The 23,493-nt window shown below is 35.3% G+C and overlaps 1 protein-coding gene across 2 annotated transcripts in view; it reads left to right on the forward strand.

The window, feature by feature from the left end:
• MARCH6 (membrane associated ring-CH-type finger 6) overlaps positions 1 to 23,493 on the forward strand; it is a 46,574-nt gene that overhangs the window by 13,766 nt on the left and 9,315 nt on the right. For both annotated transcript variants that reach the window (XM_014940983.1, XM_014940982.1), the window contains exons 5-22: positions 3,694 to 3,766; positions 5,490 to 5,658; positions 6,231 to 6,423; positions 6,725 to 6,786; positions 8,752 to 8,784; positions 9,601 to 9,652; positions 11,525 to 11,583; positions 12,167 to 12,247; positions 13,411 to 13,479; positions 13,609 to 13,683; positions 14,519 to 14,653; positions 15,129 to 15,248; positions 16,333 to 16,433; positions 17,150 to 17,287; positions 18,006 to 18,207; positions 20,038 to 20,107; positions 21,279 to 21,460; positions 22,843 to 22,977. In XM_014940983.1, coding sequence (XP_014796469.1) covers positions 3,694 to 3,766; positions 5,490 to 5,658; positions 6,231 to 6,423; positions 6,725 to 6,786; positions 8,752 to 8,784; positions 9,601 to 9,652; positions 11,525 to 11,583; positions 12,167 to 12,247; positions 13,411 to 13,479; positions 13,609 to 13,683; positions 14,519 to 14,653; positions 15,129 to 15,248; positions 16,333 to 16,433; positions 17,150 to 17,287; positions 18,006 to 18,207; positions 20,038 to 20,107; positions 21,279 to 21,460; positions 22,843 to 22,977 — 1,949 coding nt within the window. The remainder of the gene's footprint in view (positions 1 to 3,693; positions 3,767 to 5,489; positions 5,659 to 6,230; positions 6,424 to 6,724; positions 6,787 to 8,751; positions 8,785 to 9,600; positions 9,653 to 11,524; positions 11,584 to 12,166; positions 12,248 to 13,410; positions 13,480 to 13,608; positions 13,684 to 14,518; positions 14,654 to 15,128; positions 15,249 to 16,332; positions 16,434 to 17,149; positions 17,288 to 18,005; positions 18,208 to 20,037; positions 20,108 to 21,278; positions 21,461 to 22,842; positions 22,978 to 23,493) is intronic.

A 23,493-nucleotide genomic window follows, 5' to 3' on the forward strand; every position in this document is an offset into this window, starting at 1 on the left:
AGAGAGCACACACTTAAATTACTGTAGTATCCAGTTCAAAAATCACCTTTCAAATGCAAATGGGAAGAGAACTACTCATGTTTCAACAAGCTAAAAATATAGAGAAGATTAAAAAAGGCAAAAGTTATATAGTGTTCAATCAAGGAAATGATTGGAAATGCATCTTTACAAACAGTAATATACCCCTTGAATAAAAGAGCAGGGAGCCAGTAAATGCATCTCCCAAGACAGTTTCTCAATATGTTCTGTGTTTTTATTTGTAGCTGGCACTGGCTTAGTTTGAGAATAGCACAATACTGGCATCAGCTATAAAAGAGCGATTCTGTTTCTGCAGCCTGTCCTTCCTGTGCAAGAAAAAAAGCTTTTCTGGGCATGGAGTAAACAAGTTTTACAAACTGTTCTGGATTAAAACTTAAAAATATTGCAAATTTCTTCCTTGGGTTTTTAAACAAGGCTGGGTTTTCTACTGTTGTCTTTCAAAATGCTGTACACTTTTCTTACTAAAACTCCTAAAGGACAGCAAAATCATATTTAATTGATGAAGGTAGTTATGTTGTCTGAAAACTTGATGATGGCTCTTCAGTAATACTGAAATGTCACCACGCCCAACTTAGTTATATAACACTTTTATTTTTTTACAAATGTCATCCTTGGTTTTTAATACTCATTTACTAAGCCAATATAACTGACTTATGATTTTGAATTACAAGTGACCATGGTTTTTTTACTTTGTACATGTGCAATCTTACAGGCAGAAATTTAGACACCTGGTTATGGATTCCTTTAAGAATTAATGTACTGTGAAGGGTAACATATTTGCACAGGAAGATGTCCAACATGACAGAGCCGTTCAGTCTAACAAACCCTGGAAAATCCATTTACTTTTGAAGTTTGTCAGGATCTGTCTCATGGATGTAATTTTGTGTAGGTCCTGTTTTCTTATATTGAAGGCATTTTATGTAATCTTTAGTTTTCTGTAATATTTAAATGCTTCCTAATGTAATGTTTTGCCTTCCCTCTTTCTGTAATGTGGCTCAAATAATTGTGTGTTGCTGGCTTCACAAGGAAATGTTCTTCTCGTTATTTTATATCTGGAAGAAAAAGGTGCAGCATGAAAACCTTGTCAAATTTATCAAAGGATGGTTGAACAAATCTGTCTTCCAGATTAACATGCTAGTCATGCAGCTACCCTACTGTAGGATAAATACATTCTTTTTTGGTAACTTCACTTTATTAATACCCATCTTGTATAGTTGAGTAGAAGGAATTTATCTCTCTATGCATCCCTTTAGCCTAATCCCAGCAGACTCTGATATGTGGTTGCTATTGTGTTAGCACAAAGCATATTTACATTAGTGGATGAAAAAGGCCAGTTATGCAATTTGCTATGATCTGTTCAAAGAAGTAGGATTAACTGGGCTGTTTAATAAACACGGTTTTATTCTCTGTGGTACTTGTATGTAGGTGCACAGTTCCTAGAGTGAAATAGCCAAGGTACCTATGCAGTACATGGGGTAAGAAGAGGTGTACACACTGAATCAAGTGAATGTGTGCACTAATGCTGTAGGAAATGCTAGATCTGAAGTGCCTCCTCTATCTCAAATTTTAGAAATCACTCTTTACACACTGATATAGCACAACTGTATTTTTCTGGGGTGATTCAGTTGCCATTGTTTTTTGTTTGTTTGTTTCTAAACAGTGTAGCTGAAGAGAATGGTTGCATACATGTTTCATGTAATTTTGTAGAGGTCAAAATTGTAGAGATGTGTAATAGAACTACTTAAATTGGCATGAGTAAAGTATAAATGAAATTGCATATGTGAGCACCAGAAGAAGCAGCGGCAGAAGGGCTAACAGGAGTATTTGTTATTTGCCAAAGAGCAGTGTATATGTGATTTCATTCAAATCAAGAGGGAAAACCAACAGAATAAAGATAAGATGTTAAGAAAATGAGGAACAAGACTGGAGTTATAAGATATCAGATAAGGAAATGGGAGAACTATGAATATTGCCTCACTCAAGGGCTGAAACACAACAATGAGGCAAAGATCCCAAATGGCACTACCAGGAAGAGAATGAAAGGCAAGTCTAAAATCAGTTTGTAAATGTCGATCAAGAAGAATCCCAAGAGATACGATGAGGATTTACTAGCTGGTGTCCATTGTCTTCAGTGCTGTCCACAAGCGATCCTGTCCAGATCACGTGGGCATATGTGTCTTAGTGCTTGTATGAGAGTGAGCAAGTGAAATCTGTGAGGAAAAATAGCTTGCTTAGAGATTTTATGTAATAAAATCCCCTTCCTATTCCATAGAATCTCACACTGAGTTCTGTTACACTGGTTTCTTGCCATTGTAGTGTAATGGGAAGTTGTATGGCTTGTGTTTTTTGACCTTTTTAGCCTGGCAGAGTTCACAGTGGTATCTTGTCCCTTCAAAGTTCCCCACCGTGTAGCTGGATGGTAGGCAGAAGCAAACTATTGAAATTTGCTGGCAGCAGAGGATCAGTACCATCCTGCTAAATTTTATTTGGTGACTGTTCAATATAAAATGTGTGAGTAGTACTGACTGCAATGAGACTGAATGCTTTCATTAGATCAGCTACAGCTGTTGTCTCTTTTGTGTTCTAACTTACACTAGACCTTTGAATTTTCTATTACTGTTTTGTGTTATTTTCTGTCCAACGTTGCACTGGGGGATATAAGCATTAACTGCCTCCAAGTGCTATGTTATGCCTTATATAAAAGGTGAGCATAAACAGTAGACTTTTTAGGCATTTCTGGTGGATTGATTCATGAGAGGTGTAGAAGCATAAACTTTCTGTAAGTTCCAAACAGATTTCACCAAGGAGGTAATAACTGAGCTATTTATTCTAGGTCACAGAAACCATAGTGTGCTGGTATGTACTTGGGGAGCTATGCCTGTCTAGAGGGTGGAATGAGAATCTTAAGAACTGCATTTCTGGGTATAGATGCCTTAATTTTTCCCTCCTGTTCTGAGCATCTGTCCCCTACACATCCTTCTATGGATGTGAATGTAATTTTCTGAAGTAGACCGTGTACACTGTTAAACTACTCTTAAGATTACGTGCCTGAGGGATTGTGGTGAAAAGCTAACTTTAACTAGCATCAAGTATCAATAAAACAATTACTTAAAACAGATAGTGAAATGGTGAGGCTCCTTGCTATAAGATACCATAATACCAAAAGTTTATGTAGTTTCAAAATATGATTGAACAAATTAATGGGGGAGAAAAAAATCCATCATGGGTTAATTAGCACTGAGATATGGCACAGGAACTCAGCTGCTTTGCTTGAAGCATATGAGAAGGTACTGAGGAAGTATTGCTGCAAGCATCCTTAACCTGTTTTCATATTCTTCCTTAGGCATCCGTTGGTGTGACCAGTGCTGGAGGCAGGTCTAGATGAATCTTGAGTCTAACCTAGTATGGCAATTCTTACACTTTGAATATATACTTTATCAAGAATGTTAGCTAAAATGCAGCTTTTTTTTTTTTTTTTCCACATGGTTGTATATGGTCTTGAGTTCTGTTACTTCACTGATAATTAAGATACCTTTTTTTTCCTTGTCATAAATTTAGTTAGGGCACCAGGTGAAAAGAGGGTACCTGTGGTCTTTTCCAAGTGATGCTATAACCAAAATCAAATTTATACCACGCTTCTGTTTCTTCATGCAGGTCGTATCTACAAGTGCTTGTTTACTGGCTCTGTGAGCTCGCTACTGACACTGCCATTAGATATTCTGTCCACGTAAGTACTTACAGTTTGATACAAATAACTTTTCTAGTCAGATTGCTGTGAAAATTGTTGCTTTGGAACTTAGTGTCCCTTTCTTCCAGTTACATTTATCATCCATTATCTTACATGAGCAGCTGCCTGTTACTCTTTGCATAACGAGATGGATGGCCAACAGTATTACAATAGAAATCATTTCGCTTTGAAGTTCTGTTATTCAGGTTCTTTGGAGATGGAAAACTAACTTTACAAAATGGGCCCTGGTTAATGAAGATTTGTATTTCGTGTCAAGAAATCTTACGCTGCAAAATTACACTTAATAATTTAAAATATTCATTTCCTACAATTTAGATCAGGTGCCTCATAGTAGAATATTAATCTATATTGCTAATAATATTGATTTCACATATGCTAGTGAGTATTGTCTATCTGTCTTTTTTTATACCGATTTTACTTAATCAGTAAACTCCAACTCAACAGAGCTTCAGAGTTTCTTTCTTTTTTCATTATCTTGGACCTGAGCAACTGAAGCTCAGTTTGAGTAGAATCAGTTGCACATCAAGCATATTTTGAATGAATGTCCTGTGTGGTTCAGCTAAGTCATGTCAGGTGGGCATCATCACGCTCAGCTAATTCACCATCACATTTGAGACATCAGGTCATGTTTCGTTATTTCTTATTAATACAGAGAGAGGCCTTCTTGAGATTAATAACAGTACTTTTCGTTTTATCACCCAGTAAGTGTAGAATTTATTTTTATTTTTCTGAGAAGAATCTGAAACAACTGAACCTAGAGCACCTCTTCTTGTGTCTTTTATAGTCTGGAGAGAAAATAGCATGGAGAGCCAGATATTTCTTTGGGGATAGCAGAGTACTGGTGGCATATTTCTTACTTAATTTAAAGAATGTGTTGTAGTTGGTTGGTTTCCTGAGTAAATTCACCGTGGTCAAGTAGTGCAAGGGTGGAAAAAAGTGGGAAGGGGGTATCTGGAATTAGGGATGAGAGTTGCTGAAGCCAGTTAAAGTGCCTCTTGCGTTGCATGAAACCCTGGTTTTAGCTGGCTAACTGAACTTTGTTTTGCTACTGCTTTACAGTTATGTATGACTTGATAGATTAGAATTTTTCAAGTCTAGAGATGGTATCTGGGGTAAAAGACTACCTGAACTGCAGAGCAGTTGAATTCATACCCTGCAGTTCCATCCTTTTGGATAGGATAGCTCAGTAGATAAAATGTTTCAGTGGACTGATACTATGCATATAGCCACTTAAACAGACCTTTTACTGTAGCAAGTCATTTACTTGCCGACTATTGTGTTTCCTTTGCTATTCTTGAAGACTGTTTTTCCTCAACTACTCTTAAAGCTTTTCTTCATATTGAGTCAGATCCTGTTTTGCAGGAATATTTATGTTTAAACAGTAGGAATGTCAGAAACCAAACCAGAGGGAAATTAAACCTTTTTCAAATCAGTGTTTATCTTGGCACTTAAAATGATTTGTACACAGGTATATACAGCTGTCTGAAAACAAATCTTTGAATAGATTTTTAATTAAATAAAAATTGTCTCTAGATACTTTCTTCACCTAGACACATAAATAAATTTAGCTTTTTGCGTAAATACCAGTTTATTTATTGATTTGAAGTAGGAGGGCCTGTTTGTGGTAGTTAACAATGGCTAAGTTTAGTCTTAGTAGCAAAATATATTTGTCATTAATGTGGCTTTTTTCTTTCTTTAACAGGGAAAACTTACTGGCTGACTGTTTGCAGGGCTGTTTTGTGGTAACGTGCACCCTGTGTGCGTTTATCAGCCTTGTTTGGTTACGTGAACAGATCGTCCATGGAGGAGCACCACAGTGGTTGGAACAAAATCAGCAACAGCCACTCAATGGTGTTGGACAACAAAATGAGGTAAAACTTAACTGCTCAATATTTCATGATAAATTTAGAAAATGTGGTTTTGTGAATAAATATTTTCAGAACCCAACAGTAATGTTATTTTACTGCAGGATATATTTATTTTTACATTAGCAGAAGTTGAACATGTGTTCCTGTATAAACTCAATGATGCCACTGTTATGTTTTTGAAGATCTATAAAAGGGAATGTTAATGGATTTATTGTACCATTATTTTTGTAAAGTAATTTTAACATTTAGATTCTTATGTCTGTATTTTTACATTTTTTTAAAGAAAATTTTGTGCATATAAAGCTGAATTACCAGCAAACTGGAAACAGCACTAAGCAACCTGCTGTTGCTGACCCTGCTTTGAATAGGTGACTACACAATCTCTAGAGGCCCTTTCCAACCTCATCTACTCTGTGAAGAAGTCAGAGTGCTTCTCTTCCTCTTTTAAAATGCTTATCTAAAAAAAAAATAAATATTTAACATTTTTTGAGTACTGCTTCCTTTTTCTATATACAAGGTAAAAATAAGGAGAGAGGTTGATCAATTTAACTAAATACTAAATCCTATTTGTGCAGGCTCAGGCTGTGGTAAATGGAGGTGTTGAAAATGCTGTGCTTGATCAACCTGCTAACCCGGCTGCTGAGAATGCAGTTGTGGGTGAGAACCCTGAAATTCAAGAAGAACAAGTAGATGAAGAGGAGGAGGATAATGAAGATGAAGAAGATGCTGTGGTAGAAGATGCAGCAGATGCAAACAATGGAGCACAAGGTAACAGGTGACTCAAAACAGTAATGTTCTAGTTCTTTTTAAATAGAAATGAAACCACGGAAAATAGAACTGTCATAATTCAAGGAATCTCTGTAAATTGCCACTTCAGCTCATTTATCTTGGTTTTGCAAATTTCATATGTTTCTTTTGAATGCTGAAGCATTTGCTTGCTGAAAAACTATTGGCAGTTTTGAGTTGAATGTTATGTGCTTAAGTCTGTTCATTTAAAACATAGCATGAAGGGGTTACATCTTGTTTTGGGTGAGTCTAATAGCTGTAAAAATGGCCATTGTCTCCTCAGATGACATGAACTGGAACGCCTTGGAATGGGATCGAGCAGCAGAAGAGCTTACTTGGGAGCGAGTGAGTAAGAATCAGTTTTCTTGAATTGAGTAATTCAGACTCATACTTGAAATTATTTGTAGTATTGTTGTGTTAAAATCCATTTGGGATAGTTTTCTCACTACACAATGGTATCCAAATCTATCAGTAAGAGGCTTTAGTGACCTAAAAAGTCATCATATTAAAACCAAAATGTTATTATGTTACTTGTTAACTATCAAAAAGGCATTTCTTTGATGTGAAATATAATAGCAGCTTGAAACATGTTTTAGCACAGACGTTTCTGTGCAAAAACATTTTGTTTCTGTTTTCAACTTGGTCAGGTTTAGATCGGCTTGCACTGAAGATGCTCGACCAGATGAGGTGTTGTGTTACATATAATATAATACTTAAATTTTGTATTCTTTAAAGCTAAAAAAAGAGAGAACTAGAATTTTTGGTTAAGTTAGTTTATTTACATATTTGCAGAGGAAAATGTTTTCTTAAGAAATGGTGAAGCATTTTAAGGTAGCAGTGCTTCTATTTTGTTTATGGATCACAAATTCCATAATTAGAGCATGAGATGCATCTACACTGTAATCAGAGATTCAAGAACTAGGTTTAGAAATAGCCACCATCTGAGTTCAAAGCTCACCGTGTGCAGCAAAATCTACCTGAAGATGGATACAGCGGCTTCATGTGATGTAGCAGTGCCGTGGGTGCCTTTGGCAGACAGTTGCAAAGCCATTCACTGTATTCCTGGGCTGTGATATAGTTGTTACCTTGATTGCAGGGTAGTAGAAATACAGTCTTCATCAGGAGGGACAGGTCTTGATTTTTTTTTTGTATCTAGTGAAAACTTCGTAATTCGTTTTGAAAGGCATTTAGTGAAAAAGGGCCTAAATTCAGGCTTCTGAACCATTCTACTGTGTCTCTCAAGATGAAAGTGTTATATTTCTGAATCCAATTTATGTGCTGAAAAATGTTGATGTACTCCTAATTGAAAATATTTTGATGTCTCTCCATTAATGTAGAAATCAGTTTCAGCAAACTCTCATAACCATTTCCAAATCAATGGGCTGTCATAGGCAATAGACATCCAGTTGGCATTTAGTATCAGAAGTGGGGTAGGCTTTTGTGCTATTTCATCTTGTGAAAATAGCATGCAAGATTTCTGAGTTTTCAAAAATATTTGCATCTTGGTTTACTTTGTAAAACATGTGCAACTTTAATATCTTGGAACTTAGTGGAAAACCCTGGTACAAAACAGCCTTGAACCTGGTACTTTACAGTCATAATCATGGAGTAGGAGTGTCTGGATTGAAATAGTAAGAAATCCTTGGAGGGAAAGGAGAGATTATTTTTTCTTAATAGATGCTCTATTTTTGGCTGTTCTGTGGACACTTCCCGTAACAGCTGTGCGGAGTGTTGGAGGATTTGTTTCCTGTCTTCCCTTAGCTGTAAATCAATTCCGTTCTAAACTTAATAACACTGAGTGTAGCAACATTATCCTGTTACTAGTTGCTTTTATACATTGAAGCTAAAATATTAACCATTGACTTTTCTCAGTGCAACATAAACTGATACTTTGCAATTAGGAAGCAAAAAAAAAATTGTTCTTATGTTTTAATATTGAGTTTTTTTAACGTGATCTTAAATAACAGTTCAGTCACTAAAATCTTTTGTAAAAACAAAATCTTTGTCAGAGTCTTCAAAGTCTTGGAGAGAGATAGCCTATAGATTATTGATTGTATCTTTGGTTTGCCATATATAAATGCCTGTGTATTAGGATATTCCACATGTATATCACTACCTTTAATCAACTGTTTCTATCTTTTTCTTTAAGAATTGATGTCCAGGTTCTGTTGGTTGGGCAATACAAAAAGCTTTAGACCATATCGGACAGGAAAATTTGATGTGCAAGGGGTTTCTGTGAGGCTTATTTTTAGATCCGTGTCGCTTGATTTTTCTGATCGGTAAATAAAATTAACTCTCTTATGTTCACAGATGCTTGGACTTGATGGATCTCTGGTTTTTTTAGTAAGTGAAATCTTGCATTTCAAGAATTTCTATGGAACACACTTTTTAAAGTAAACTGTATTTTTTAAAATTACATCATTCTATGTGAAGTCTCTATTTTCATATGATATATATTCTCTAAAGAGACTAACATGGGTGAGCCCATGTTGATTATCTCCCAGACAAACTCTTATATATATATATATATAATGCATATGTTCTAATGGACTTTGTTATAGTTTATTTGAAGGGCTCTCTCTGCTGCCCATCCTAGCTGGGTGTTGGCGATATCTACCTCTGATTTGAGACCTTAAGTATTAATATCAAAATAATTAAAATTCAAGTGTAATTATGGCTGAGTTCACAGCTAAATGTGATATTAAAAAATAGAGATGTGCTGTCATTTCTAGAGAGCTGTCAGTTTTGTTAACAGGTTTCTTGTGACAAAGTGTAATTGTTGAACGTTCAGGTGAACGCTTTCTCATTTATAAAACAAATATCCACATACGTTTCACATAAATTATTTTTAAGGGTGGAACTATTTAAATTGATTTTAAAAGAGCTTATCTTTACAAAATAAGAGTGTTGAAGCAAATATAAGTGCTCTTATCCAGTTAAATGTCCATGAATGTTCATAGATTCTTTCACAATGTGCTCTGCTTGTTCTGATCTAGCACAGATTCCTTGGTTCTAGCATGAGATGTGCATGTTCTGGTAATAACAGGAAGTTGAAATAAGAAGCTTAGATACAAAAGTCAAGTCACTTATTTAAATGACTGATATTTATGTACTGTTTCCTTGTTGTCTTCCTCCCTCCTTCACCCATACTCCTCACAGGAACATGTCTTTTGGGTGGTATCTTTAAATACGTTGTTCATACTTGTGTTCGGTAAGTATCATTTGCTCTTAGGTTTTAAAATTATCCTTCTGTGTGAAGTGATAGTGCAGGTTAATTTTAAGGCTTTTCTCTCAGAATAAGTGAAGTTGTGACATCTGAAAATGGAATCACAAACAAACTGAAGATAAGAATAATAAATTAATTGCTTCTAGTTTTGTCATTTTAATTCGTTTAAGTGAATAGATTTAAAACAGGAAATCTACTAAAAGCTTAATGATGGCAACCAAAGCACAGACAGTAATATTTGTTTGGAATACAGTTAAACTAAAGGAGGAACCTCCTGGAATTTAATTTATGAGCAATTGCAGTACTTTTAGGAATGGCTACGATTTTTTTTCTCCTTCTAATTTTCCCTAGATACTGTTAAGTCACTTTGTACATCAAGAATCCATTTTTGGAGCTCAAAATTGAGAGGGAGGGGGATATGTTAAGAATGTAGTTGACTGTGTAGAGTTGTCAAATATACTTTCATTTTATGTACAAAATTGCTGTGGAACAACTTTCCTTAGTTCGTACAACTTTGGCTGACTTAAATGTCAGAAAACATTAAATTCTATTTAGTGGTGTATTTTACTTTATTTTCCTTTCTCCTTCCTGTAGATGCTGAAACTGGATTGCAACTTTAAATGTTTGCAAGACTCTTTCCATTTCTAGTACAAGACAGGAATATTTCTGTGTTCTCATTCTATGTATAGTTAGGGTTAGGAAAATTTATAGTTGTGAGCCTGATGTCTAGGACTTGAGTGTGGGGGTTTTTTTGTTTTGTTTTGTTTTTCATCTCGCTTTTCTTTCTCTTGTTCTTTCTGGGCAGGAAGAGTGCAAGTCCTCTCTTTATCTTTTACATTCTTGATATTCCCAGTAACTGTTGATTTCTCTGAGAAGGAAATAAATTAAAATTTTCTGATCATTGATTAGGGCAATACAAGCCCTGCTAAATCTTTTCTTAGTGTTTTTATGTTTTGGTCATATGGAAGTGAGGAAGAGAGAAAAACATCAGGCTTTTCATTTGAGGGTATATTTAGTCACAATTGTCCCCAGAGTGGATTACCAGGATATAGTGAAGGCAGTATAGGTGAAAATAAAAGCCTACAGTCACTGCAGCCTCTTTACTTCCTATTTACTCCTCTAGGAAAGTGATGTTTGTTGAATTCTGTAGTCCTTTGTAGCTCAGTTGAAGACCACAAGGTGGGCTAAAACAGCCCCTGGATCCCATTGCAAATACACAGGTGTCCACAAATTGAGAAAGTGTTGTAGTTTTTAATTCATTCCTCCTGAGACCTCAGAATTGGCAAGAGCAAGTTCTCAGGAATGGTAACAGTTCTTAATGCGTTAATTCAAAGCAAAAGACTTCTCAATTGCTCCTCATCCCTTCACGGAAGCATCGTCTTCCTCTCCCGTCATCTTCTCTTCCCTTTGCAACTTTCTGCAAGACTTGCTTTTTTCACAGTTCTCAAGATTTAAAGCACTAAAACTGAAACCTTGCTAAAGCAAGTCCCATCTGACCAAGATGTAAAATGTCTACTTAAGTCTTCTGGTGCACGGGAAAGAGTGAATGTACAGAACGGGTCCCTACAGCAGTTCGTGAGACTGATAACAGCCTAGTATGTAAGACTGAGGAATGGAATTAATTTATATACAGTGTATTTCAGGTGTGAATTCTGACCTGATTTTCAGTGTTCATAAAATTATAGAAATATAACACTTGCAAATATTTGCACAAAAAGTAATTATTTTTTTATTTTGGGGGGGGTTTCATAAAATTCATGAGAAGTAGAATAATTACAATACACATCCTGCAAATAAGTCTCCAGATCGCAGTTTTCATGATATTTTTTTCCCTTTCTTTCTGCTTCCATTATGCAGCATTTTGTCCGTACCACATTGGTCACTTCTCCATTGTTGGCCTCGGCTTTGAGGAATACGTAAGTACTCTTTCATAATTTCAAAATATAAAAACTGCCAATATTTATTTAATCACAGTATTTTCATTGCATCTTTCCACTTGTGTTCACAAAAGTAAGCTGGAGTATTTCTCCTTTTTCTCCTCAAAGCTTTTTTTAATCTATGATTAAAAATGTTCTCTCACTCTTTCCCACTTCCTCCGTTATTTACATTTCAAGTGAGGTTTCCCTCTTTTACAAAAATATGCATATATTTTTGGTTGTTTTAACAGCTTCTTGTTCCTCATGTACATTTTAAATTTTTGTGGACAGTAATTCTCATAGCTGATAATAAGTAATGAAATAAGAGGTAGCGTATGGTGACACTTTTTATTTCGTATATAGACGTTATTTAATGTTTGAAGAAAGCAGTTGTTAGACTTTTCCAGTAAATGTAAACTCTTTCTAGTCTTTATCAAGACAGCAAAAAAAGTAATAGATCATTAAAATATCTAAAAACTAAAGAAACTTGTGGTTCTTCTTGAAGAGTTGAGATTTGGAGTTTTTCTTGTTTACATAAGAATCTTTTAAGAGACTGATAAACTTTCCTTTTTTTCCCCTCCAGGTTCAAGCATCTCACTTTGAAGGCCTGATTACAACTATAGTCGGATATGTTCTGCTAGCAGTGACTCTAATTGTTTGTCATGTATCCTTTGTCAGTAGTTACCTGGTTCAAATTTTACATGTAAGGCATTTTTCTGGCTGTATTTTGAGGCGTCACGGATGTGATGCAGGTGCAATTCACTTACCATTTTGCTCTGCTCTTTTGTGAAATTAGCAGAAAGGTCTTTTCTGTTCTCTTGGACATTTAAAAGTTGTCAGCGTGTCTGCATTCTTCAGAACGCTTGCACATGTTTAACAACATAAAATCATAGGCTTTTTTTTTTTTTGCTTGAAGGCCTCCAAATAAATTTTGAAGGTCTGTCTGAGAAGATGAGTGTAGAACCATTGTTTTTTCCTCACTGTCCTTACACTGTTGCTGTGGGCTATGTAGTTGGAGCAGAAAGAGAAATGGAACTATGAAAATACATAGTGTACAATGGGAAATTTATTCGGATCTTTTTGATCCTGTCAGGTCTTTAGAGTATAGATTGTTTTATTTTCTCTTTGAAGTCTCTGAACCACTGAGAGTTTGCAGCAAGGGATTTGTTCACAAGTAAGAAGTCTGCATTCTAGCTGGGTGCTTTTAAAGGGACTACACCAACTTCATTTTGAAAAAATGAACATTTGTTAAGTTTTCTGTTCAAGAGTACACAAAGCTAACATCAACTTCAGACCACACTATGCCAGTGTACAGTGCAAATGTGGTAAAACAGTTGATTGGACTGTCTCTGCTTTGCCTCCTAAAAGAAAACAAAACAAAGCCACAAACTCTAATATGCATCCAGTGGTTCTTGGAAAAGGTGAGAATTTGCTTTGGACTGCATGAGAAGGAGAGCTACCATTTAAAGTAGGCCTCAGGTTTTGAAACTTGCCTACTTGTGGCAGATGTTTTCCAAGTCAACTGTTTATTTCTTGAGAACTTTTGCATGCTTAATTTCTGAAGGGTGGTAGAATTATTTTTATTTATTCACTTATTTTAGATGCATCTTTGGAGGTGGGGGGAGTTGTCTGGCACACTGTATTGTGGCTTCCAGAGTCACAGCCAATTTTGAAAATAGAGCCCTGACAGAATACATACTTCTTATTTTATTCTTGTCTTTTATAAAATTTCCTGTTGCTAAAAACCACATAAATACAGTGTTTCATATCAATCAAACTGTGTTATGAAGTATTTTTCAGTATTATTTCCTTGACAAAACTATTCAGGGTTTGGCAGCACTTGTTAAGTTCCAGCGATCACGACGTTTATTAGGAGTTTGCTATATCGTTGTCAAGGTAATCCTATTTTTTGTGTGTGGCAAAACCCTTGTCAATTTAAGCTTACATTCTAATTTTCTTAGCAATTTTTGTTAAACAAGTGAGATGTTCTTCTCTGTTTTGTTTGTTTGGTTTTTTTTTCTAAAGGTTTCCTTGTTAGTGGTGGTTGAAATTGGTGTGTTTCCTCTCATCTGTGGCTGGTGGCTGGATATATGCTCTTTGGTAAGAACGGAAATAAATGGGATAAAATCTTTTTTAACAGTGTTTATATTTAAAGAAAAAAAAGTTGTAGTGGGAAGACAGTTATGAGTTTAACAGCACTCTTCTGTTTTTATAAACATAGTATTTCCAAAGAGAAAGGGGAGAGTGTTTTTTTAGATACTGCTTAATGCTAATTTTGTTTTCCTTTATATTACTAAATACAAATTTATATGCTCTTATTAATATAATAAGATCCTAATCCTTTTTACTGCATTTACAAGACCATTGTGATAATGAACTTATAGGCCAACCTGTATACTGAATAAACTTCTTTATGCAGCCATCTTATGTGAAATGGTAATGACATCATATTTTAATAGTTGTACAATCTCTTCCTGTTTTGAACAAGATACATGCTGTGTTTGCTTGGATTTGAGAAGAACAGTTTTTCTGTCCTGAAAAACAAAAAATCAAGTGATTAATTTCAAATGGAGAAAACTAAATTCTAGCTTTAGTAGAAATAGAATTTTATTTAAGGGAGTAAGCATTCACTTGCATCGCAGCGCTGCTTTGAACTGATTAATAACTTATGTAGTGTATGTCAGTGTTTGAGTTGACTTCTTCCTTCTTTCTGTCAGAAGAAAGAAATTGATCAGAAATTGATCATTATTTTCTGTTGTTATTGTAACTTATTCTTTTTTTTCTAATTAAGTATTATAATTATTTATGTATTAGCACAAGGCAGACATTTAAATTAAATGTTTAGTAGTAGTATATATGAACTAGGGTAAATAAAATGAGTAACTGTGGAGGTTTGCCAAACTTTATTCATATTTGTTTACTACTTACCTTCTAGGAAATGTTTGATGCCACTTTGAAAGACAGAGAATTGAGCTTTCAGTCCGCCCCAGGTACCACAATGTTTCTGCACTGGTTAGTTGGAATGGTTTACGTCTTTTATTTTGCATCCTTCATTCTTTTACTGAGAGAGGTAAGTCTGTAAGCACAAGATTGGTATGTAACATAGTTAGAGAAACTTGCATGTTGAATTCTTAGTTAAATCTTTCACATGTGGGTATTGCTGCTACTGTGCTTTGTGTGTGTATATTTGAATCCAGCCTTATGTAGAAAGGGCCATACTGCAGTGGAAAATTATGATTTAGAGTATATTTATTTTTAGTTACATTTTAAACATGGATGTTGCCTTCAAATGAATCTAAATACATTTCAATTGTTTAAGACTGGTTAAAACTTGAAAGTTATGCTTGTAATTGGTTATTGCTTCTCTACTTCTGTATGATAATGTTTCTTTTGTTCTATTACTGTACTGGTTTGTTAAACATTATTCAACAACTACCCCTATTACGTTTAAACCTTACTTGCTGCAGCAGTTTTATGCAAAATGAAAAACAAAGAATACAAAGATAATTTTCTCTTCATATATTGTTTTCTGTTTCCTACTTTAGGTATTGAGACCTGGTGTCTTATGGTTTCTCAGGAATTTGAATGATCCAGACTTTAATCCTGTGCAGGAAATGATTCACTTGCCCATTTATAGACATCTCAGGAGGTTTATCTTATCAGTGGTAAGGACCTTTCTCACATTTAATTTTTTGGGAAAAAAATTTAATATATTAGTTCCCATATATGCTACTGCATATTTAAGGAAAAGCATTTTCACCATGAATGTGACTAGACACTGGAACAGTGGCCAATAGAATCTACATCTTTTGAGACACTCCAAACTCAACTGGATGAGGTTCTGAGCAACTGATGTAACTTGGTCTGCTCAGAGGTTGGGGTATTGTCATTGTAAGATACTGAAAACAGTGAAAGTGTTTTCCTTTTGCTTGTTTGTCTGAAGTTTGCCTAGCATGCAGTAAGGGAAGGGTCTCAGACTATCTTTGACATAAATGTCCTATCAACTGTGAAAACTGGTACACCAGAAACATTGTTATTTGGCATACTGTATCAGTATACCTAAAGTGCTTTGAGCAGTGGAAGCTTATAGAGGGATCTTATTTCTATTAGAGAGCCCTTCAGTACATGAAAGGAAGTGACCTGTCCACCTTTCAGAGTATGTTCTCCTTAGATAATCATAATTCTTTACCTTCCTGAAACTGTGTCACAGAAGGCAGCCCAAATACAAGCAAAGATTTACTTGTTGCTAAAGGTCTTAGAGATATGTTCTCAGGCTGTCCTGGAGCTGGTGGTTACTTGAACTTTACCTTTTGGTTTGCTTTGCTAATTAGTTCAGAACTTTTACCAGCCTCATGCTAGAATACGGGACTCAAATGGTGATTTTTTACAGCTTACTATTTCAAAAAGTTCATGGTTATGGTGTTAGCCTTCCTGAGCAACTGTTAACATGTGCTGAGGCCCTGGTTTCCAGGAAGTCACTAATCATCTGTCTGTTGATAACAAGTAGAGAATGAATTCCTCTTTTTGTTTTGCTTGCATGCACAGCTTTTGCTTTCTCTATTAAACTGTCGTTATCTCAATCCACAAGTCTTCTTGCTTGTCTTCTATTTTCTCCCCATTCAGCCAGAAAGGGGAATGAGCAAGCAGCTGGTTAGCTAAGGCTAACCCACCACAGGAAACATGGCAGAAAGAGGGGTGGAAACTAGGTGTGGTTGTTTTGGACTAACTTGTTTAACTTCATTGTTGCAGATTGTCTTTGGATCAATTGTACTGCTCATGCTGTGGCTTCCTATACGTATTATTAAGTATCTCCTGCCTAACTTTCTTCCATATAATGTTATGCTCTACAGGTAAGCATTTCACTTTAAAATTACGTTTTTTCAGTCTCCCTATAACTAGAAAAAAGAGTATTTGTGCTCTACTCTATGAGCATCAATGTGACGTTGTTTGGTATGTTGTTTTGTTTTCAATTAATCTAAACTTGATTGTTCTAGAAAAGTAAAAAGATAAAGGACATAGATACATCATACAATTTGTCAAATAAAAAGCTACTAAGAAAAATAAAAGGCATTTTGTATTACTTCCATAATGATAACTCTGTTTTTTATATTCCCTCAAAACACTTCTCCCTTAAACTTTTTGACAGTGAAGTTACTGTTATGTTTGTTTTTCACATTCATTCATGATTATCATTCCTTCAAGAATAAGACTATCCGTAACTGCATGTCTTTTTAATGTTAGCAGTACCTTTCTATTTCTAAATAATAATTGAACCAGCAGTGATAGAAGCAAATAGAAGAGCAAATCATGTTGTCTGATATAATATTTTTCAACTTTTTTTTCAATTTCTTGTGCTTCAAAGTGCTCATACACTCATGAACATATAACCTGTGCTCGGAGTAGTATATAAGGAAGAGTGTCTGCAAAAACCTAAGAATTGTTCCTGTTGGCATCCAATATATATATATTTTATTTTTTTTATTGAGGTGGTATTATGTTTCAGTGTAAGAGATTACCATCAGAATGTTCCTTATGTTTGACTTCCTGCTCTTCCCATTGTTTCTAGTGATGCTCCAGTAAGTGAACTGTCCCTAGAGCTCCTTTTGCTTCAGGTGGTGCTTCCAGCTTTGCTAGAACAAGGACATACAAGGCAGTGGTTGAAAGGTCTTGTACGAGCATGGACTGTTACTGCTGGATACTTGCTGTAAGTATGGAAAACCAAAGTCAAATGCAAGCATTGTGTCCAGCTTAGCCTTTTAATGTGAAAGCAGCATGCTTTCAAGAGTTATCCCAAAGTAGCTTGTGTTTTAGAGATAAATGCATGATTAAATACTTCTATAGCAATTTCCTATGGAAGTGCCGCCTTCTAAGCAGTAGTTGTACATATTTCTGGACTCGTCATTGAAAAGTAGTTCTTTTGGTACACTATTACAGCATTTGCCTAGAAAAAAAAAGAAAATCTATAATCTTGTACTTTTGAAAGCATGTCTATAGCAATACAGTACTACTGTCCTTGGACGGTTAGGTTTGAAGGAGACTGTTTCCAATACAGCTTAGTAAAATAAAAGCTGTCAGTTGAGCTGCCTGCTTACATAAACTGAAATATCGATGCAATTTTCCTTTTATGTGTACAACAAGTTTAACACTATATGCTTTTTTCAAACAGTCAAACAGAAAAGTGATCTTTATTTGTGGCTCTATTCCCTCTGCTCTAATCTGCATCCACACTAGCATTTTTCTTCTCAATTCTGTCTTCTGAATGACATTGAGTACATTATTAGAAAATGTTTTAGTTTAATTTACCAAGATTCTGCCAGTATTCCTGTATAAGTTTCATACAACTCCTACCCGTTCTGAGTAGGCCTATCTTTCTGTAAGATTCTCGTTCAAAGAGAATAAAATTGAAACTTTGATTGTTACAGGGATCTCCATTCTTACCTACTTGGAGACCAGGAAGAGAATGAAAACAATGCAAACCAGCAGCCTAACAACCAGCATGCTCGCAATAATAATGCCATTCCAGTTGTGGGAGAAGGTCTTCACGCAGCCCATCAAGCCATACTTCAACAAGGAGGACCTGTGGGTTTCCAGCCTTATCGTAGGCCTTTAAAATTCCCGCTCAGGGTAGGTATATCTAATGCATTAAAAGGGAAAGGGATTTGAAAAATGGGTATCATTTTTTTTGCAAGAAAAATTTGATCCACATGTTATCAGAACTCACGCTGGGTCATGTTGTTTTGTTTTGTATGGTTTGCATCTTTCTAAAACACAGACTTAGAGTTGTCATAGAATCATAGAATGGCTGGAGTTGCCAGGGACCTTAAAGATCATCAAGTTCCAAGCCCTGCCATGGGCAGGGGCACCTCCCACTACACCAGGTTGCTCAAAGCCCCATCCAGCCTGGTCTTGAACACTTTCAGGGATCCTCAACTTCTCTGGGCAACCTGTTCCAGTGTCTCAGCACCCTCACAGTAAAGATTTTCTTCCTAATACCTATTCCTAAATCTCCCCTCTTTCAGTGTAAAGCTATTACACCTTGTTCTATCACTCCATGCCCTGATGAAGAGTCCCTTCCCATCTCTCCTGTAGGGCCCCCTTTAGGTACTGGAAGGCTGTTATAAGGTAATCTCAGAGCCTTCTCTTCTCCAGGCTGAACAATCCCAACTCTCTCAGCCTGTCTTCACAGGAGAAGTGTTCCACCCCTTGGTTCTTCATCATTGCCTTCCTATGGTCTTACAGGTTTTTTTCAGCCTGTAACTTAAGACCTTCAATTACCATTTTATTTTTATATATATATATATAGATAGATAGTTCCCACACATGTTGTGTATTATCTAAGGGCACGTGCTGAAATCGTCTAGTATAAGCTTTCAGTAATTTGGGGTGCTGACCTTGAGCTGATGATAACTAAGTTTCATGTTCAGCTGTCAAAGACTGTTTTCTCCAGTCTACTTACCTTTGTCTAGATATTTTAGGTTATTCTTTGGAGACTTCTACAGAATGTAGAAATAAAAAGAAAATCTGATTTAACTGAATTCCTTTATGTTGTTTTCATCAAGAGAGTTCAAGTGCTTGTCATGTATCTCAAACACAGTAGCTCACTGATATGATTCTATGTCCCTGCTTCCACTTGTTTGAAATAAATAATGAATTAGTCAAGATTGCTGTAGGTGTTTCAGCTGTGATTTTACTATATTGACCTTTGTTCTACTTTCGTAAGTTCATCTTACATAGAATGTGTCACCCAAACAGACTTCCACTATAAAACAACACTGTATTTTAATTATTTCTCAATTGGCATTTTAAGCATTCAAGAAGGAAAAAAAAAACAGTGTAAACATCTTTTCTATGCTTTTGTTATTTTTTTTTCCATTTTAACCAAGTTGTAAGAACCTAGAAGAAGGTGGTTTATATTCAGTTTTTATTATGTATGAATGCTTGAGACATTCAAATATTTAAAGAAGACAAGTACATGAGAATTCTCTGATAAGATGTAAACTTGACTAAGGAGCCACCAGCCTTGCTGTCAGCTGCTGTTCACATAAACCTGAGGGAATCTCTAAGAACTTTCTCAGCAAGGTTTTCCTTATTATAAGCACTGTCTTGCTTATCTGGCAGAGAGAGCTGGAAAGCTTTCAGGGTTGATTGAGAGTCATTGTGCTAGTCAGTGCAGAAATAAAGAGATTATTTTTTTTAATGTAACATAACAGAACTTCAGTCATTCTGGATTCAAATATTAATTTTTACTGTTGTGATGACTGATGCAAACTCTTGAAATAAATACACAACACTCTAGGTGTGCTGCAGGTACTGTGGATAGGTTTCTTATGGCTGATTTATGTTATGGTGAAACATCAGTTGGTATTTGAACCTTTCTAGGATGGCACATCTTTTTGTGTGGTTTTTTTGGCTTTGGATAAGTAACTTTCTTACGAACTGTTTCTTCTCTTTCAGATATTTCTTTTGATTGTTTTCATGTGCATAACATTACTGATCGCTAGTCTTATCTGCCTTACCTTACCAGGTAAGTCTATTATTGTAAAACTGGTTAAAAACAACTGAGCATGTTGCCATGCTAAACAATGGCAAATGTTTTGAGGGCATTGTTTAAAGTTAAAAGGAAAAACATGGAAAATTATGTCTTGTTTTTAATGGTACATCATCAAATTGTAATAGTCTAAAATCTAAATGATAGAAATAATATGACAGATTGCCACTTCCTTTGTTTTGTTGCAGAATAATTTTGTTTTAAGGGCAGGGCTCCAAGTGCTGAGACAATCTCTGTAGTAGGATGGAGAGAAAAAGAGAATTGATACTCTTGCACCTGCTTTACAGTTTAGAGAAGGAAAATATATAGGTTGTTACCAGGTCTTCTACAGTATCTTCCTTAATTAAATATTCTGAAGGTGTCACTATAACAGGTCACTAGCAGACTTTGAAGTGATATGCTTTCCACTTCCCAAATAAGTACTTTAACCCACCAAACCAAGCACTTTCTAGTTGTTTTTTTTAAATAATTTGGAACATATTAAGACATGTGAACTCACTTGCATTTTATAACCTGGCTACCACTGTAGTACCATGTCATTTTTACCTCCTTGTATTAATGATCCTGAAGTCAATAATGTGTTGAGATCAGAGTTAGGAATTTTGTAATGGTTTCAATAGTAGTACTTAAAATAATTCCACTAATCAGTGTTTATGTTCGCTTGTATCAAAAAATGAAATGTAGCAAATGAGGCTCCTATTTACGTCAGAGCTTCAGAAACCCCATGACTAAGTCCTAAAAAATTACATAAGGCAGTGAAATAACCCAAACATATCTCATAAGACTTAACTTCAAGTTTATGCAGTAATTCATTATTGCCTTTGCAGTTCTGAAGATTAGTGTTTAGGCTCTGAATAATGCAGTATTCACTGCTTTGTTTTGCTGTAGTTGAGATCACATTACTGGTGTAATGAAATTTCAGAAGGAAAAAAAACCAAACAACCTATATATATTTGGCATCATCCATCTAACTATGTAGTGCTTCACACATTCATGCCTTATGGGTAGAGTACCAAAATACTGTTTTATATGTAATACTATTTTTGTATTGATATTTAACAATAAATTTTATAAGTATTTTTTAATAGGCATCCTTTCCTAATACATCAAAAAGCATTACTGTATTTAACAATGTTTGTGTTTTCAGTATTTGCTGGCCGATGGCTGATGTCATTTTGGACGGGGACTGCCAAAATCCATGAGCTGTACACCGCTGCCTGTGGTCTCTATGTCTGCTGGCTGACTATCCGAGCAGTGACAGTGCTGGTTGCCTGGATGCCACAGGGGCGTAGAGTGATTTTTCAGAAGGTCAAAGAATGGTCTCTCATGGTGAGTCTTGTGACAAAATTTTACTGAATTATTGAAATAGTAGCTAACAAAACTTGTTTCATTTTTGCTTGCAGGTTTTACTCTGCACTGTATATTACATTTTCCTTTTCAGACCATTTTGAAGCTTTTGCACCTTACGTTCCCATTGCATAGGGTAACTGTATTTTTTTGGAAGCCATTTAGCACAATGTTAAGCTATCAGTGTAAATAAGTTTGTGTATATATGTTTATATATACCGATATGTTTCTCTGTTTTCCTTTAAAAATAAATATATTGCCTTATATTATTCCATATGTGATATGTCCTCAAAGACATTTACCTTTTCACATACAGCTGGAAGCTTAACTATTACTTAATTAGCACTTGACATTATCAAACAAAAAAACCTGGTAAAGGTGATAGAGAATGATGAACATGTCTCTACAAAGTAGTTGGTGCATATTTTCAGAAAGATCTTTGTGATTTGTCAGATCGCTATGTTGTTCAAATTAATATTTTTAAAGAAAATATACTTTTTTATTACCTAGGAGTTCAGATTCTCACCATGGCAACAAATTTATATTCCATCTCTTTGTTTTGGTTTTAAGGATTTCTATAGTAGATTCCTTGTCTCAGTATAGTAATTTTAAACATTCATAGCATAAATGGTATCTTGTGATGGACATGCTTGTGCCCTTATTGGACTATTACAGACAGAAGAGCAGTGTAAGTGTATATTTAATGTATTACCATGTTTCCCAAATATCTCATCCATCACTTCCATTTAGGAAATCTTAAGCTTATTTGAGAAAATTCAGAGCCAAAATGTAATGCTTTACTTATCCTTTGTCCCTTCTCCTCATGTTAATTATGCCAGACTAATTTTGTATCTGATTTTTGGATGATGCATGTAAATCAAGGGAATTATAGATTAAAGAAAGATTCAGGCATGGTATTTTGAGTCTTTCATTTTTTAAGAAATATTCCATAATGAGTGAATTTTTAATGTTTAGTTTTCACTAGAGAAAAATCAGCAGTTTTGGAAAGATTCTTCTCTAATTTTCCAACATACAAGAATTCTCAATGTAATGAAGGGCCATTGAAGAGTATTCCCTACTGATAACAAAGGTGGTTTTCTGGTTTAAAACTATATGGACACCAGTAGGCACAGTCATTCCTTTTTCTGGAGGGGGTGTAGAATAGGACCCAATCTTGAAAAACGTGCATTGCAAAACTATGTATGTAATAAAAATTATTTCTAGGGCTGTATACGTGTGAATTAAAGGTCTGTGTAGTTTTTTTTCTTCAGCTTCTTCTGTTTGTGTAGTTTAAGTTACATTTTGAAGTTTAAACAAAGGAATCCTCTGATAAACATATTAAATAGATGTCTTGGGTTTTTCAGATAATGAAGACATTAATAGTGGCTATACTGCTAGCTGGTGTGGTTCCACTTCTGCTCGGTCTTCTGTTTGAACTGGTCATCGTTGCACCGTTGAGAGTTCCTTTGGATCAAACACCTCTCTTCTATCCTTGGCAGGTCAGTTGCTCCCACTCTTCTTCTGCTGTTGATATATTTCCTCACTTAAAAGTAAGGGGTATGGAGTTCTTGTTTGATGTTGATTCAGTGCTTCAGAGCACTTCCCATGGGTGTGTCTCTATGCAGCAGAGGAAAGACAAGGAGTCTGGATGTGAGCATTATTTAAACCAAAAGGATATGCTTAGGAATTCTAAGTATGAAAAGCTGGACTTCATGCAATGACATCAGAAGGTCTTTGCATTTCAGTGATCAGACACTTTTTTTTTCAGCAGCATCATTGTAAAGTTATGTACGGAAGCGAGTATAACTGTATGTACATATGCACAGATGCACATATTCTGTCTGACCTTTTTGGAAGGTTTTCTGCTTACAGTTATGTAGCAAGAGGTTCGGCTGATTTTTTTTTTTTTTTTTTTTTTTCTATACATGTTTTTTAATGTGTGACCTCACAGAAGATTTTTTCGAAAGTAGAAAATGTCATTGTCAACTACCTTTACAACTTAAGTCCATTTTTAG

Source organism: Calidris pugnax, unplaced genomic scaffold (genome assembly GCF_001431845.1).
Source record: "Calidris pugnax isolate Ruff unplaced genomic scaffold, ASM143184v1 scaffold8, whole genome shotgun sequence".
NCBI lineage: Eukaryota > Metazoa > Chordata > Aves > Charadriiformes > Scolopacidae > Calidris > Calidris pugnax.